At 42.4% G+C, this 16,568-nt stretch overlaps 1 protein-coding gene across 1 annotated transcript; it reads right to left on the reverse strand.

Moving 5' to 3' along the window:
• Positions 1-310: 310 nt before the first annotated feature.
• On the reverse strand, positions 311-2,453 carry LOC141553162 (lithostathine-1-alpha-like). Its single transcript, XM_074285000.1, has 5 exons — positions 2,375-2,453; positions 2,045-2,163; positions 1,563-1,700; positions 748-859; positions 311-378 (listed from the first exon to the last, which is right to left on the reverse strand). The coding sequence occupies exons 1-5, from the start codon at positions 2,451-2,453 to the stop codon at positions 311-313; spliced, it is 516 nt and encodes a 171-aa protein (XP_074141101.1).
• Positions 2,454-16,568: the final 14,115 nt, after the last annotated feature.

The raw sequence follows: 16,568 nt of genomic DNA on the forward strand, positions 1-16,568 counted from the left end.
TATGTGAGAAATTCAACTTGATCTCTTCTACTTTTTAAAAACATTGTGACCATTTACATTCAGGTTATGTTTTAACTTTGAAATAAAGATGGTAAATGGCATAAATGGCACTGGGGAAGTTAGCACTGAATTCAGTGTAAGAGGAAAAGAAGAAATGGAAAAGGAGAAGTGGAGACAGATGGCAGATAATAAGAGGAGAGGGGCTGGTGTGAGGCTGCTCTGGAAGGGCAGAGGCATTATGGCCATGGCCGTCCTTGACTGTGCTTGGATCCAAACAGCTGAATTCCAGCCTCTTCTTCTGCTTTCTCCTCTAGGCTTTGAACTTGCAGAGGTAGAGGTTCTCCTTCTGACAAGGTTCATCTTTCCATCTCTGGAATCCTGTAAAGAGATGGTCTAAGTTAGATGGAGAGACAGGTCAGGAGGGTAGGTCCCTAGTCTGTTGACTGAAACTTCTTGGTACCAGATATTCTATTCATCAACTTTACCCATGAGGAGCTGAAAACAAAGGAGAATGAAGAGGAGGGAATAGAAGTAAAAAGAGAGAACAGAAAAAATGAAAGAAAGTAAAGAAAGAAAAGGGTTGGTAAAGGGCAAAGAAGAGACAAGAGAGGTGGGGAAAAGGAAAGAATAGACAAGAAATAGAGAGGAAAATCTAGAAAGGAGGTGCCCCATCCCCCCAGGCTTCCACACAACAAAGGAGAAGAAGATGTTCCTGTGCAGCTGGCAGAGGGGAAGGGTTGAGCTCACCAGACTCAGGAGTCAGGCTCACACAATAGTTAGGATTGGTCTTTGCTGGGAAGCCCGTCTCCCAGGCATGGTAAAGGTAAAGGGCGTTGCTGCTCCATCTCCACCTGCGATTCTGGGGGAGATGATTGAGAAGGGGGCAGTTAAAGAAGAGTGAGACACCCCACCACCACCTACCTCTTTTAACCCCCTAACTAATAGACGAACTGCACATGTGCCTTTATTTAGCCCAGATCTCCCAACATGCATCTTCTGTTTTCTAAATCTTTCTTGCTGCTGTGATCCTGGCTGCTGCTTCTGGCATTATTCTACCTTCATCCCATTTTCTGAGATCCAGGCAGAGTCTACTATCCTTCCTACCTTCTCTACTATCCCCTGCCCTGAAAGCCTTGAACCTCTAGGGGAGTTCAAGGTCCTGGGTTGCCTTAGGCTGTTCCCCAGATAAAAAATTTCCTGATTGCGACTCTTTTCTATGAGGATGGTAACAGAGAAGTCCCATCTGGGGGATGCTGAGAAATAAGAACAAAAATCCTGCTCGTTGAATGAAAAAGAATGGATGGTGATACTGAAATGAAATGGGGGCTAAATTGGGGAGGAAAAAATTCTGCTGGTGGAGGTGCAGAAACCTTCTGGAACTGGACACAGTCCAGAACTCTCCCTCATCCTGCCCCCTGCACTGCTCATTTATTTCCCTAATTCTAGTGCATTTCTCAAGGTCTTAGACCTCCAAGACTGGTAGGAATCACTTCCCCATCATCCACACACACTGTTGTTCCCCTTCTCTCCAGTCTCAGACAGGGATGGCCCCTGGGTCATACCTTGTTGGGGTCGTGCAAACCAATCCAAACTGGGTTCTGACCAACCCCGTTCTCCACAATCATGGTGGCCACAAAGGCGGCCTCAGCCTCGTTGAGCAGGGAGCCCAGGTGGCCCGAGGGGTAGCTCTGGCACAGCAGCTGTGGAGGGCAGGGAGCAGGTAAATGTGTGGGGAAGGGAGCGAAGGAGGCAGGAGAAGGTTCCTGGGAGCTTCAGGGGACAGGATGGTCAATGGGGTAAGAGAAGAGGCTAAAGGCCCAGGGGGAGGGGGCCATTATAAGATGAATATGAGATGACAAGGATAACCACTGTGGGAAGCTGAGCTCTAAGGGACACAGAAAATAAGAGAGCCCAGTTCTGGAGTCCCCTGACAGGGGAAGATCAGGGTGAGAGATGAGGGGCTAAGGACTTGTTGTGACCACACTGCTGACCCCAAGGAATATGGAGACAGGGACACAGACCCAGCACCTTCTCCCCAACCCACCTCGGCAGTGTTCCAGGTCTCCTTGGGACCCAATACTCCATAGCAGTGGGAGCCATGGAAGCCAAAGCCCTGGGGGCAGGAGCTCCTGGCAGAGGGGGGTGCAGGGGCCTCTTGCTTGCCTGGGGAGGAAGGAGAGCAGTTACAGGTGAGGTCAGCTGGGGCTTCTGCTCCCTGGACATCAGTCTTTGAACTCTACAACCCCCCAACTTCTTCTTCCCTGTCTCACTGTGCACCCTCCTTCCATTCAACCCCTTCCCTTTCCCTCTTACTGTGTCCAAGCCCCTGTTCTAGGCCCAGGTGGGCAGTCAGAGGGAGGCCTGAGGGACCCACCTTGTGTCAGGCAGGGGAGCAGCAGGCAGGCGAGGAGCAGGCCTGAGACGCTGGGGGACATCATGGCAGACAGCATCATCTCTGATTCTGGGGAGGAGACAAGAGAAACCCTGATCTCCCACCCAAGAGCCATGGGGAGAAGGGACAAGGATGGTAGCCTATTCCTCAACAGACTCAGTGCTGCTCCTGTTTCCTGGGCCCAGGTTGGGACTGAATTCCCTACTTTTGTCTTCCTCTTCTCTCCTTCCTGGGTTCTCAGGGAATATGCAGACTCCAGGAGCAGGACAGAATCTGGGAGCCACTGGAGGGGCGGACCAGTGAGCAGAGACTTTTCTTTTAGAATCGTTTAGAAATGAGTATTTACTGGCCTTTCCCCCAAGGTAACGGCCTCCTGGAACAGCTGCCTCCTCTCCCCATGGGAAGGGAACAGCCTCAGGGGCCTGCAGGGACCCAGTCTCCCAGGCTTCTCCCTCACTTACCTAGCTGAAGAAATCGTGTGTCTGAGCAGAAGAGGACGGGACCTTTATAGAGAGAGGGCCCATTATGGAGGCAGGGCCAGAGCACAGGGGCTGGTGAGGGGCAGGGGCTTCCTGGAAAAGGGTGAGGTCTTCCTCAGTTTGGGGTCAGGAGCAGAGAAGAGCCTTGGGTTCTTCCCATAATGTGAGGTAGAGACCCATGGCTGGCTCCTGCCCCAAAGCTCGCCAGGTGCCACGTTCCCAAAACTTGGAGACTGGAGGAAGAGAGAACACACAGAGGAATGAGTGAGGTTCCAGCAGGGCTTGGATGGAGAAAACTGAAATCTGAGAAAGGGTTAGCGTCAGAGACCTTGGCCTTGGAGAAGGAGAATTCCAGTCAGTGGACCCTGGACTGAACCCTCTGTCTTCCTATTAATTACTGGAATTTCCTGGACAAAGAACGAAGATTTTTTTTCAGGCTCTTGGAAATGGCTCAGTATCACCAGCACGTTTTCGGTGTTGATTTGGGGTTACACTGGCATTTTCAACAAAGAATAAAGTTCCATCATGCTTTTTTGAGCACATTTTTGTTCTCAAAGGTGAGAAATAAGAGAATATGGACAGGACCAAGCAGCAGATCTTCCAAGATCATCAGAAAACTGAAAAAAATAGCCCTAAATCTCCTGAATTCTGGTGAAAATCATCAATATCTGTAATCCACATGTATATTCCTTTTAGAACGTGTCTCCCTTTTAGAATATTCTTTACTAGAAGTTTTTAATGCTTCCCATCAGTGGGACTTTAGCAATTGAAAATCAATTTCCTTCTCATTAACAGCTGTGGAGCCTATTGACCAGCCCTTGGGGTGCCCAGTGCACGATTAAAGTAGGTGATATTAGGACCTGACCTGCTTTAAAGGCCAATATCTCTCTCAATATAATTTCCAGAGCCGCCCACTAGACCCTGGAGAGGATGGGAGAAATTCTGAGGGCACTGACCCCATCCCTTCCTTTATTCTGGGCACCAGGCTTCCCAATCCAAGATGCTTAGATTTAGCCTGAAATATTGTGATGACCTCCTTGGGGTCTGCCTGCCTCTAGTCTCTCCCCATTGCAATCTAAATCCAAAGTTGAGATCTTCCCACGACACGTCCTTCCCTAATAATCTCCAGTGCTTCCCCATCACCTCCAAGATCCAATACAAAGTCTTCTGTTAAGTGTTTCAAACCTTCCATAACCTGCCCTTCTCCCATCTTTCTCATCTTTCTCCCAACATACACATTCTCGGGCTTAGTTCTATCCTATAACAAGATATTTCATTTCCAGATTCAAGACATTTTCTCTGCCTGTCTCCCATATCTGCAGTGTTCTTCCTCCTCATCTCTGCCTATTGGCTTCCTTGAATATCCCATCTTCTGTAGGAAGCCTTGGCTAAACCCTCTTAATCTTAGTGTTTTGTGTTTCTTAATAGTTTTCTTTTTTGTTATTAAATTTATTTAGTATTTTATTTTTCCTCAATAACATGTAAGAACAATTTTAACATTGAATTTGTAAAACGTTGAGTTCCAAATTCTCTCCCTTCTTCTTTCTCCATCTTACCTCCTTGAGAAGACAAATAATATGTTCTAAATATGTAATCTTGCAAAAATTATAATATAATATTTTAATATAATATAATTCTCTCTATATAATAATATAAAATAGTCATGTTGTAAAAAAATGAACAAAAAATCCTGAATAAAAGTCAAGTTAAAAATACTATCTTTCATCTGTATTCAGACATCATCAATTCTTATCTGGGAATGGATACCATTTTTTTCCCCCCTGAGGCTGGGGTTAAGTGACTTGCCCAGGGTCACACAGCTAGGAAGTGTTAAGTGTCTGAGACCAGATTTGAACTCGGGTCCTCCTGAATTCAAGGCTGGTGCTCTATCCGCTGCACCACCTAGCTGTCCCCTGGATACCATTTTTATCTTAAGTCTGTCACGAGTTGTCATGGATCGTTGTATGGCTGAGAATAACCAAGTTATTCACAGATATTCTTACAATATCACTGTTACTATGTACATGGTACATTTCACTTTGCATCAGCTCATGGAAAGCTTTCCAGGTTTTTCTGAGAGCATCTTAGAACTCATCATTTCCTTTCTTTTCTTTCTTTCTTTTTTTTTGAGCTCATCCTTTCTTATGGCACAATAGTATTCCATCATAATCATATGACACAGTTTGTTTAACCATTTCCCAATTGATGGACATCCCCTTCATTTCCAATTCTTTGCTATCACAAAAATTGATATTTTGTATGTATATGTCAATTTCCTTTTTTAAAAATTCTTTTATGATACATCCCTAGAAGTGGTATAGCCTTTTGGATATAAGATTTTTTGAGCTTTTCCATGGACCGAGACCAATTCATATTTTTTTCTTGGAGGCTTTTAATGCAAGAGTTTCAACTTCTTTTTCTTTTTCTGAGTGTGTCTTTTGAGCTTCCTTGTCACCATAGTAACTTAGTACATTATTAGGGTCAGACTTTTTTTTGTGTGTGTTGTCCATTTTTTCCAGTCTACTTCTTGACTTTTAAGGCTCTACTTCCAGGATGGAGGAGCTCCCTCTTGACCTTCAGGGGTTTTTGTGTAGGTGTTTCCAGAAATATTTCTAATGAGCTGTAAATGTTTAGCTCTTCCAAAGTGACCCAGATCTGTGTGTGGGCAAAGCAACAGAGTCCTGCACAAAGAAGGAGACCCCTGTAGACTAGATGTTTGACCCCCTTACAATCTGTGGGCTGAGGGCTCTAAAAGGAAAAGCTGCTGCTAATAATTTAGAATGTTCCAAGCCTTGCTCCTAGTTTGCTGGAGTCTGGTCTATACTGGTATAGCCTGCACTGGACTATGCTCCACTCCCACCTTGGTGCCACTGTGCCCTTTTCTGCCAACATTATACGTTGTCTTGGGTTGGAAAAGTTTTCAGTCCACCTCTTGGTGGGTTCTGGTATTCTAGAATTTATTCAGTCATTGCATAAAGACATTTGCAGAGATTTAAGGGAGAGCTCAGGGGAGACCCTACCTCTATTCCACCATCTTGGTCTGAGTTTTTCTCTTAATTACTTTGTTTTCATCTTCTTTGTATAGAACTTGATTATTTATTTATTTATTTTTATTATTATAGCTTTTTAATTTACAAGATATATTCATGGGTAATTTTTCAACATTGACCCTGTAAAGCCTTCTATTCCAACTTTCCCCCCCTTCCTTCCCTCCACTCCCTCCCCCAGATGGCAGGTAGTCCAATACATGTTAAATATGTTAAATACATGTTAAATCCAATATATGTATACATATTTATTCAGTTGTCTTGCTGCACAAGAAAAATTAGATTTAGAAAGAAGATGAAAATAATCTGGGAAGAAAAACAAAAATGCAAGCAGACTAACAGAAAGAGTGGAAATGTAGATTTTACATATTGTTTGTGAAAACAGTTTTATAGAGGGACCGATGGACTGACTGACCACTCTGTAGCTCCTGGATGAGTCCTAGATGGAGAAGAGGAAGCAGGTCCCCACTTCTCCCCCTGTGCTGGTGCCCCTGAAACCAGAGCGCAGTGCTTGGCAGGATTTCTGAGGCTTGTTACAGTCCCTTCTTTCTAGAAAGCTGGTCCTGATCCTTGCAAAGGGTACCCAAATTCTCTCCTTTCCCCTTCATTCCCCACTCTTCATTCCCTTCTCCCTGAAGATGAAAGAAAGGTCAGCTTCTCAGAGACTTGTTGTAAGCTCCACTTAAAAACAAAGAAATGGACTAAAGAAAGGGTTTAGGCAAAGGGCCAGAGACTCTCAGAATCCTCCCCTGCTCGTTTGAATTCATTTGGCCTTTGCCAGCTCTTTCATTTCATGGGAAACTGAGAAAGGTTTTGTGGCATGGGGCAGGACTGAGGGAAGCTTCAGTAACTATGGCACCCAGGCCTTCAGAGATGTGGGAAGCCAGCCCCCATTATGGGGTCACTTTGTTCCCTTAAGCACTTCTTTATACTAAGCTGTTGATGCAAAAGAAACAGTTTCCATCAGGAAAAGAAGAGATTTCTATTGATTGCCAATTTTGTGAAAATTATGGACATTCTGATGTCTATTGGGCAGAGATCAGCTTGCTTTTAAAAGGCAGATATAAATAATTTGTTTTAATATAAGAGAATATAACAAAGGGGTGTTGGGCTGAAGAGTTGGAAGAAGACTCTGAGGGTTCAGAGGGAATGGGAGACAGGGAGAAGGTGTAGAAAGACTCTATTCAGATCTGGGAAACTCTGCTCCTGGCTCTTAAGTGGCTAATTCCTTCTTTTGTCTTGTCATTTCTATGATTGATAGTTTAAGGAAGAGAAAAATTTTCATAGTGCAATTTATTCTTTTCTGTGTGAAAGGCTGAGGAGGCATATGATGGGCTAGAATGGGCAAAGATCTCCTTTTCTGTTTATCACTCTGGTGCGCTCTACACTCTATAAACTAGGAGGAATGGCAGGGGACAAAAGAGAAGGGGAAGAAAAGTCCCATGCTCTAAGTGAGTAGTGTCCATTTTTCAACTAGGTGTAACGTGCTCTCCTGGCAGTTACAATTACTAGTCTGTCCTAGACCCACCAGAGTACCTTTGACCACTGTCCTTTGCAGTGTGAGTTCTACCCGGCTTGCCTCCTCTGAGGCCTTCTAAGGTCTCTGGCCACAATCTCTTGAATCTATAGCTTAATAACCGGTAGCGCACTCAAGAACAACCACGTGTAATCTTAAAAGCCTTTATTATACCTACTCACATAATGCCCTAGCTGATGCCCTGACTTGTTGGTTCCCGAGTGAACACCTGGTCAGAAGACCCATGTGTTCACTACCAAAACCCTTACCTCTTTCGGCTACCCATCTTGGCTTGGCCACCCAGGCTAGGAGCCAGGGTGAACAGCACGAGGTTAAAGAGGGCGGTTGCTGCCTGCAGTGGGCTTACATAGGGCCTGTGAGGTCACACACACAGCCAATCAGCGAGAGAGTCACCCATTACGAAACTATCTCAATATGGCCAGGATCCCGCCCAAGGGCAGTCCTAATATCCACAGAAATTACTTCTGGGCCTCAATCTCCCGATGCACTGTGTCCGCCCATTTAAAGGGCCCTTACAATTCCCTTTCTCTTGTTTTGCGGGAACCGCACATCTCACCAAGCTAAACTTTTAGCACCAGCAATAGTTCACTTAGTCCATGAGATGACAGTGTTATGCCCAAGGAGGTACAAAGCAGCAGATCAGTAAACAGAAGTATGACAATGAGAACCAGGCTCAACAGTGGCCCAAATGTTCAACCCATTCATCAAAGTCATACTCGAGATAATAGGCCAAAGAGGTTGGATGCCAATGAGGTAGGATGTCAACACTGAGGTGGGAAGTCAACAAGGTAAAACATCACAATTCTAGTTAACAAATATCAGTGAGGTAGGTTGTCACAATTCTAGTTACATTTATCACAGTTCTAGACCAATTCTAGTTTCTTACAATTTTCTGTTGCACTTTTCACTCTCCTAGAACAATTCTAGCTTATCACAATTCTCTATTGCACTTTTCACAATCCTAGAGCAATTCTAGTTTCTCACAATTCTCCATTACACTTTTCACAATTCTAGAACAATTCTAGCTTATCACAATTCTCTATTGCACTTTTCACAATCCTAGAGCAATTCTAGCTTATCACAATTCTCAATTGCACTTTTCACAATTCTAGAACAATTCTAGCTTATCACAATTCTCTATTGCGCTTTTCACAATCCTAGAGCAATTCTAGTTTCTCACAATTCTCTATTACACTTTTCACAATTCTAGAGCAATTCTAGCTTATCACAATTCTAGAACAATTCTAGTTTCACAGGTGCACATAAGCAAAGTCATGTCCAGTAACATTGTCTCAATAACAACGGCAGGTGGGTGTGTTGGTTTTTCACCCACTAATTTAAAAGCATAGTCCTTCAATAGAAATCATAGGGCAAAGCCTCTTCCCAGGCCACCATATGGCAAGTGGCCACGGGAGAAGCAAGCAGGCCCATTGTCCATTTACAGTCTTTATATTGCGTATCACCCAAAACAGTCCATTTCAACTGCAACACTGGAACTGTGTCTGGTGTCTCTGGTGTCACGGTCAAGAGGGGCATTGCTGCCATCAGCGTCTGGAGGGCTGCGGACATCTGGCTGGTCCCTCTGGCCGGTTGTCTGGTCCTTCTCTTGGATCCCCAGGTTACAAATGTCTCTTGTGGGGATGAACTCTACTGCTGGATCTGCACCTAGGAAGGAATGTACTTGGGGCCCAACTTGGGCCTTTCCAAATGCCATCCAGGCCTTTCCACATCACAGTGGAAACAGAAGGAATAATAAAGGCTTTTAAGATTAAAAAAAAAAAAAAATAAAAATAATAATAATAATAATAAAGGCTTTTAAGATTACACGTGGTTGTTCTTGAGTGCGCTACCGGTTATTAAGCTATAGATTCAAGAGATTGTGGCCAGAGACCTTAGAAGGCCTCAGAGGAGGCGAGCCGGGTAGAACTCACACTGCAAAGGACAGTGGTCAAAGGTACTCTGGTGGGTCTAGGACAGACTAGTAATTGTAACTGCCAGGAGAGCACGTTACAAATGGCGCCCAACGTGGTGGACGCATCAGGAATACAGTTCAGTTAATTTCTAAGAAACCTTACAGGGATAAGACCTTGCAGTTAGAGAGAGTGGAGTTTTATACTTGTAAAACTGCTAGGATCGTCTTTGGAGAGTTGGAACTCCTCTTTTCTTACCTCGTGGATTTTCCACTTCCACAGGTGAGCTTGATTTCCCAACCCCCTATGGGTACTTATAAAACAGTGTTTATGTCTAGAATGGGTTGGAAAATTGCTGTTTTAATCACTAGAATAAATAGACAGTGTGTGATCTTTGACCCAGGAGGAAAAGCGATATCAGATTTATTGATTCACACTCCTGGAGTACAATTCGGTATCAGAAACTCAAACTTTGATTTTTAGGCAAAAGAATTCAGGGATATAGCCGAGTGTTCTTTTTTCATAAAGTCATTACTGCACAGACTATCCCCAAGATCTTCTCTTCTAAACAAGAGAAGGGAATTTTGGGATATGTGATTGCTTACAATTTTAAATTTTGATTTTACATTTTTAAACATTTTTGATTTTACATCCTCAAAGTATTTTGATTTTACATTTTAAAGTTATTTTGGTTTTATATTTTTAATCTATTTCGTTTTTACACTTTTAAATTATTTTGGTTTTACATTTTTAAATTCTTTGCCTTTTACCTTAGCAATGCACTTCGGGCATACACAGAAAGTGCAGCTAAGTGACAGACTGACTTTTGTCTGACTTTTGTTAATCTTTTTGACAACAACTTTGTTTCCACTGTGATGTGGAAAGGCCTGGATGGCATTTGGAAAGGCCCAAGTTGGGCCCCAAGTACATTCCTTCCTAGGTGCAGATCCAGCAGTAGAGTTCATCCCCACAAGAGACATTTGTAACCTGGGGATCCAAGAGAAGGACCAGACAACCGGCCAGAGGGACCAGCCAGATGTCCGCAGCCCTCCAGACGCTGATGGCAGCAATGCCCCTCTTGACCGTGACACCAGAGACACCAGACACAGTTCCAGTGTTGCAGTTGAAATGGACTGTTTTGGGTGATATGCAATATAAAGACTGTAAATGGACAATGGGCCTGCTTGCTTCTCCCGTGGCCACTTGCCATATGGTGGCCTGGGAAGAGGCTTTGCCCTATGATTTCTATTGAAGGACTATGCTTTTAAATTAGTGGGTGAAAAACCAACACACCCACCTGCCGTTGTTATTGAGACAATGTTACTGGACATGACTTTGCTTATGTGCACCTGTGAAACTAGAATTGTTCTAGAATTGTGATAAGCTAGAATTGCTCTAGAATTGTGAAAAGTGTAATAGAGAATTGTGAGAAACTAGAATTGCTCTAGGATTGTGAAAAGCGCAATAGAGAATTGTGATAAGCTAGAATTGTTCTAGAATTGTGAAAAGTGCAATTGAGAATTGTGATAAGCTAGAATTGCTCTAGGATTGTGAAAAGTGCAATAGAGAATTGTGATAAGCTAGAATTGTTCTAGAATTGTGAAAAGTGTAATGGAGAATTGTGAGAAACTAGAATTGCTCTAGGATTGTGAAAAGTGCAATAGAGAATTGTGATAAGCTAGAATTGTTCTAGGAGAGTGAAAAGTGCAACAGAAAATTGTAAGAAACTAGAATTAGTCTAGAACTGTGATAAATGTAACTAGAATTGTGACAACCTACCTCACTGATATTTGTTAACTAGAATTGTGATGGTTTACCTTGTTGACTTCCCACCTCAGTGTTGACATCCTACCTCATTGGCATCCAACCTCTTTGGCCTATTATCTCGAGTATGACTTTGATGAATGGGTTGAACACTTGGGCCTGTTGAGCCTGGTTCTCATTGTCATACTTCTGTTTACTGATCTGCTGCTTTGTACCTCCTTGGGCATAACACTGTCATCTCATGGATCAAGTGAACTATAGCTGGTGCTAAAAGTTTAGCTTGGTGAGATGTGCGGTTCCCGCAAAACAAGAGAAAGGGAATTGTAAGGGCCCTTTAAATGGGCGGACACAGTGCATCGGGAGATTGAGGCCCAGAAGTAATTTCTGTGGATATTAGGACTGCCCTTGGGCGGGATCCTGGCCATATTGAGATAGTTTCGTAATGGGTGACTCTCTCGCTGATTGGCTGTGTGTGTGACCTCACAGGCCCTATGTAAGCCCACTGCAGGCAGCAACCGCCCTCTTTAACCTCGTGCTGTTCACCCTGGCTCCCCAGCCTGGGTGGCCAAGCCAAGATGGGTAGCCGAAAGAGGTAAGGGTTTTGGTAGTGAACACATGGGTCTTCTGACCAGGTGTTCACTCGGGAACCAACAAGTCAGGGCATCAGTTAGGGCATTATGTGAGTAGGTATAATAAAGGCTTTTAAGATTACACGTGGTTGTTCTTGAGTGCGCTACCGGTTATTAAGCTATAGATTCAAGAGATTGTGGCCAGAGACCTTAGAAGGCCTCAGAGGAGGCGAGCCGGGTAGAGCTCACACTGCAAAGGACAGTGGTCAAAGGTACTCTGGTGGGTCTAGGACAGACTAGTAATTGTAACTTCCAGGAGAGCACGTTACAACTAGGGGCTTAGCAAATACAGGAGTGGAAGGAATGGCACTGAACGCGGAATTCTGAAGGTTGGTACTTTCTCTCTCTGTTTCTGTCTTTCTGTCTCTGTCTCTGTCTCTGTCTCTGTCTCTGTCTCTCTCTCTCTGTCTCTGTCTCTGTCTCTGTCTCTGTCTCTTCTCTCTCTCATAGTACCAAGTCTCACCCAATAGCCCAGAACCCAAAAGCTACTTGATGAATGCTTGGTATTTAGGGGAAAAAAACAAAAGAAAAAAAAAGAAAAGAACAAAAAATGAGGTATCTTTTTTCCTCTCCCTCCCTCAGCCAGGGATGATATTTTTCCTATTTCTGAGGTTGCTATTTTCCTATGAGAAATTATTTTTTAAAATAGCCTATTTTTTAAACTAAAAGAGCATGGCAGAGCCTAGTGTTCTCATGAGAAAACAACAGTACCAGAGCCAAGAACTTCAGCCAGAGTCGAAAGTGAGAAGCAAAGGTTTCCATGTGCCAGGAAGAATGTGGCAGTCCATATCAATCAAGGAAGCATCTGATAGAAACTAATATTCGTGGAGCAGTGTGTGGCAAAGGCCAATGGGGAACAAACCTGCCGGGAAGAGCATGATGACATCACTAAGGGATTTCCTTGGCCCTGTGCTCCAGGAAACTTTGGTTATTCATTAATTTTTGTTCCAGTTTCACCAATTCCCAGGGCCACAAGGCCACCACTCTCTGTAGGGCTAATCTGAAGACATGTGTTCCACTTGCTTAGCCTGAAACCAGTCCAGTATCTAGAGAAGGGCACAGCAGTTGATCTTTCAACATAACAAGTATCTCTTCCCCTTTACAAATGATTTCTATATCATGTTGCTAAGATACTTGTATATTTGGGGGAGGAATTTACCCAGACTTAGGACTTAAAGTGGTTCATTACCCCCCACTTTTTATCTGTGTTCTCTAATGAAATGCCTTTGCTTTACTAATAATTGGGCAAGGGCTCATAAATGATGCTTTTCTTAGTGTTATACCCCCAGAACCAAGGGGATCCTTCTTAGGGAAATTCTCCCTGGGAATTGGGATGTGCCTCCAAGCACTACACTTGGGTGATGGAAGGGATATTCAGAAAGATGGCAGAAGACAAGAATGAGACTCCAACTCTATGCATTTTCTTTGATTGTCCTCCTTGTCTGGAAGTCTCTCCCTCTCCCTTCCCTCTCCAAGCTTTTCTGGCTTTCTTCAAGTCCTAGATAAAATGCCATGTTCTTCAAACAGGTTTTCCTTCCTCCCTCTAACTTTCCTGCCTCTGGTCTGTTAGTTGCCCCCAAATTTACCTGCAGGTAAGTTATTTCAAAATTTTAGTTTGCAATAAACAAATTCTCCTTTGCTGCATTAAAGTGTGGAGTTGTTGAGAGCTCGGATAGGAAATGACATTTCTTAATGCTTGGGTCATTAACCAAAGTATCAGTTGAGGAAATTCATACCAGAGGAAGCAGCCATTTTTTTTTCCTCACCACAGGAATCTGTCTTAACACAAGTTGGATTAGATGACTTCTAAGGTCTCCTAATATAGTGAGAGTCCTTGATTCTTAGTCTTCACTCCCAACTAAATATTTCCATTTTGCTCACGTGTTCCTACGGTTTTTTTTTTTTGGTCCTTCTTATCATCCTTGCCTACCCACACCCAGGAACCTATTCCAGGTCAGTTAATCTCTCTCTTAGAATACCAACAATATTGAAGATGTATGAAGGTCCTTGTCACCAAAGTCTTTGCCTAGACCTCTAGGGTTCAACAGCTGAAATTTTTTCAGGAGAAAGGACATGAAAGGAGAATCTGAGCCATCCTTTTTGTTTCTGCACCTCATTGACCCTGGAAAGTTTCCAGATGATAAGATGACCTTTCTAGGGCATCTTCTCCTTCCAGAATGGGAACGCCTTGAAAGGAGGGGCTTTCTAGCTTTTTGGTTGGTCAGTGTTGATGAAACATGATGCTTTGTATATAATGAATGCTTAATGAGCACTTTTTCATTCATTTGTTCCAAAACCTCAAGAACTGGTCCTCAAGAACTGAGGGATTAAGAGCAGTGTCAGGAACTCAAATGTACATGTGCAGCTCAAACCTAAAGGAACGTTCATCAATTTGAGTTTTCCTTCTGTGTGTAAGCCCAATTTCTACCATGGATTCACTTTCAGCAGCTAGGGCCACAAAAAATAAAAGGACAGAAGAAGGAGGCAGGGACAGGACTCAACAATCCAGCCATTGTGAGTCTCCAGGATCTTACCTGGATTTTAATGCCCACCTTGTCTCTTATACTAAACAAAGACCCTCCCAATAAAACCTCAAAATGCAGTTGGAAATTAAACAAATGTGAGGACTTTTCCTCCCTCATCATGCATACTTTTTTTCAGAAGGAATAAGGAAATATTTCAAGAAAACTGAATATATGTATATATATGAATATAAATATTATATATATATATATAGAAATATGTACACATCCACATGTATGCATAAATACATACATTTGTACCTAAAATAATCCACCAGGGTATCCTCCTTACTTGTATGTTAAACAATACTTACCTGTTAAACCACTACTTGACTCATTGCCATATTCAACTTCATTACCCTAAGTTCCATATTGATCCACTGGTATGTCTTTATAATGATTTGTTTATTAACAAAAATTGGAATCTCTCATTAACTACTCAATTTGCTCCAAGGCCATCTCTCCAGTTTATTTTATGTTATTTTTAGTAAACTATAGAAATCTCCCCTTTCCCATAAGCAGTTTCTCCTGTCTCCATAAATAATACAGTTCAAAATCTGATAACCTTCTAGAAGCATTTATGATCATTTGATACAACTTACTAGCTACCAAATCCACTAATAACAAGACATAAATATGATTTAAAATTTTCAACCCTAAAAAAGGTCACTGAGTCATGTATACCACTTTATATTATTTCTGATCATGATTCTCCTCACTTCTGGACCAAGCGCTATCATTCATCCTCTCCAGATACTTGCTTATGTCTCTCAAGAATCCTCTTTTTTTGTTCCTATTTAAGGGTGAAATTATATTTTTATTAAAGATTTTTATTTTTAAAACATGTACATGGATAATTTTCAACATTCACCCTTGCAAAACCTTGTGTTCCAAATTTTTTCTCCCTTCCTTCTCCCCATCCCCTTCCCTACACAGCAAGTAATCTAATATATGTTAAACATGCAATTCTTCTATACATATTTCTACAATTATTATACTGTACCAGAAAAATCAGATCAAAAAGAAAAAAATGAGAAAGAAAACAAAATGCAAGCAAACAACAACAAAAAGAGTGAGAATGTTATGTTGTGGTCCATATTCAGTTCTCACAGTTCTCTCTCTGGCTGCAGATGGCTCTCTCATCACAAGATCATTGGAACTGGTCCAATCATCTTGTTGTTGAAAAGAGCCACATGCATCAGAACTGCTCATGGTATAAACTTGCTGTTCCCATTTACAGTAATCTCCTGGTTCTGCTCCTTTTACTTAGCATGAGGTCTTGTAAGTCTCTACAGGCCTTTCTGAAATCCTCCTGCTGGTCATTTCTTACAGAACGATAATATTCCATAACCATATACCACAATTTACCCAACCATTCTCCAATTGATGGGCATCCCCAGAGTTTCCAGTTTATTGCCACTACAGAAAGTGCTGCCACAAACATTTTTGTACATATGGGTGCCCTTCCCTCCTTTAAGATCTCTTTGGGATACAGGCCCAGTAGTAACACTGCTGGATCAAAGGGGATGCACAGTTGATAGCCCTTTGAGCATAGTTCCAAATTGCTCTCAGAATGGTTGGGTCCATTCGCAACTGCACCAACAATGTATCAGTGTCCCAATCTTCCCACATCTCCTCCAATATTCATCATTATCTTTTCCTGTCATCTTAGCTATTCTAAGAGATGTATAGTGGTATTTCAGAGTTGTCTTAATTTGCATTTCTCTCCAAAGCACCTTTTCATAAATAATAAATATAAATAATAAAAAACAAAATCTTTAGCTCTGAAAAAGGTCAATGAGTAATGTTTACTTCTTCACAATATTTCTGATCATGGCTTCTCCTCACCCCTGAATCAAAGCCCTATCATTCATCTTCCCCAGATACTTGCTTGTGTCTCTCAAGAATCCTCATCTTCTTTACTCCTATATAAGGGTGAAAGCTCTCTAAGGGAGGAGTTCTTTCTCTTCTTTTAAACTCTCTCTAGCCATGATAAGATTCTTTCTCTTTTCACAACTGCTTCTAAGAATGTCAGATTGCTAATGTCTAATATTCCAAAATTAACTAAAAATATATTAACAGTCTCTATACTCTGCAAGACAGTTTTAGAAAATGTGTTACCCTGGAAAAGTGAACACTAGTGAGCAAGGAAGAAAAGAGAGGTCATAGGTTGTAAATGGCGGGAAGACACATAGCTACTGCAAAGAGAAAGTGAATTGGTGCCCAAAGGGAGGGAGATCTATCCCTAAATGTGCAATAATATTACAAAGAGAGTTAGTCAGCATGGA

The sequence above is a fragment of the Sminthopsis crassicaudata genome, chromosome 2 (assembly GCF_048593235.1).
Source record: "Sminthopsis crassicaudata isolate SCR6 chromosome 2, ASM4859323v1, whole genome shotgun sequence".
NCBI lineage: Eukaryota > Metazoa > Chordata > Mammalia > Dasyuromorphia > Dasyuridae > Sminthopsis > Sminthopsis crassicaudata.

Excerpts from the sequence above, each read along its gene's own strand:
- LOC141553162 (XM_074285000.1), bottom strand. The coding sequence starts at position 2,453 with ATGATGCTGTCTGCCATGATGTCCCCCAGCGTCTCAGGCCTGCTCCTC. Across the intron at positions 1,701-2,044 it reads AGACCTGGAACACTGCCGAG|CTGCTGTGCCAGAGCTACCC; the intron begins GTGGGTTGGGGA and ends TGCCCTCCACAG. Across the intron at positions 860-1,562 it reads GTTTGCACGACCCCAACAAG|AATCGCAGGTGGAGATGGAG; the intron begins GTATGACCCAGG and ends CATCTCCCCCAG.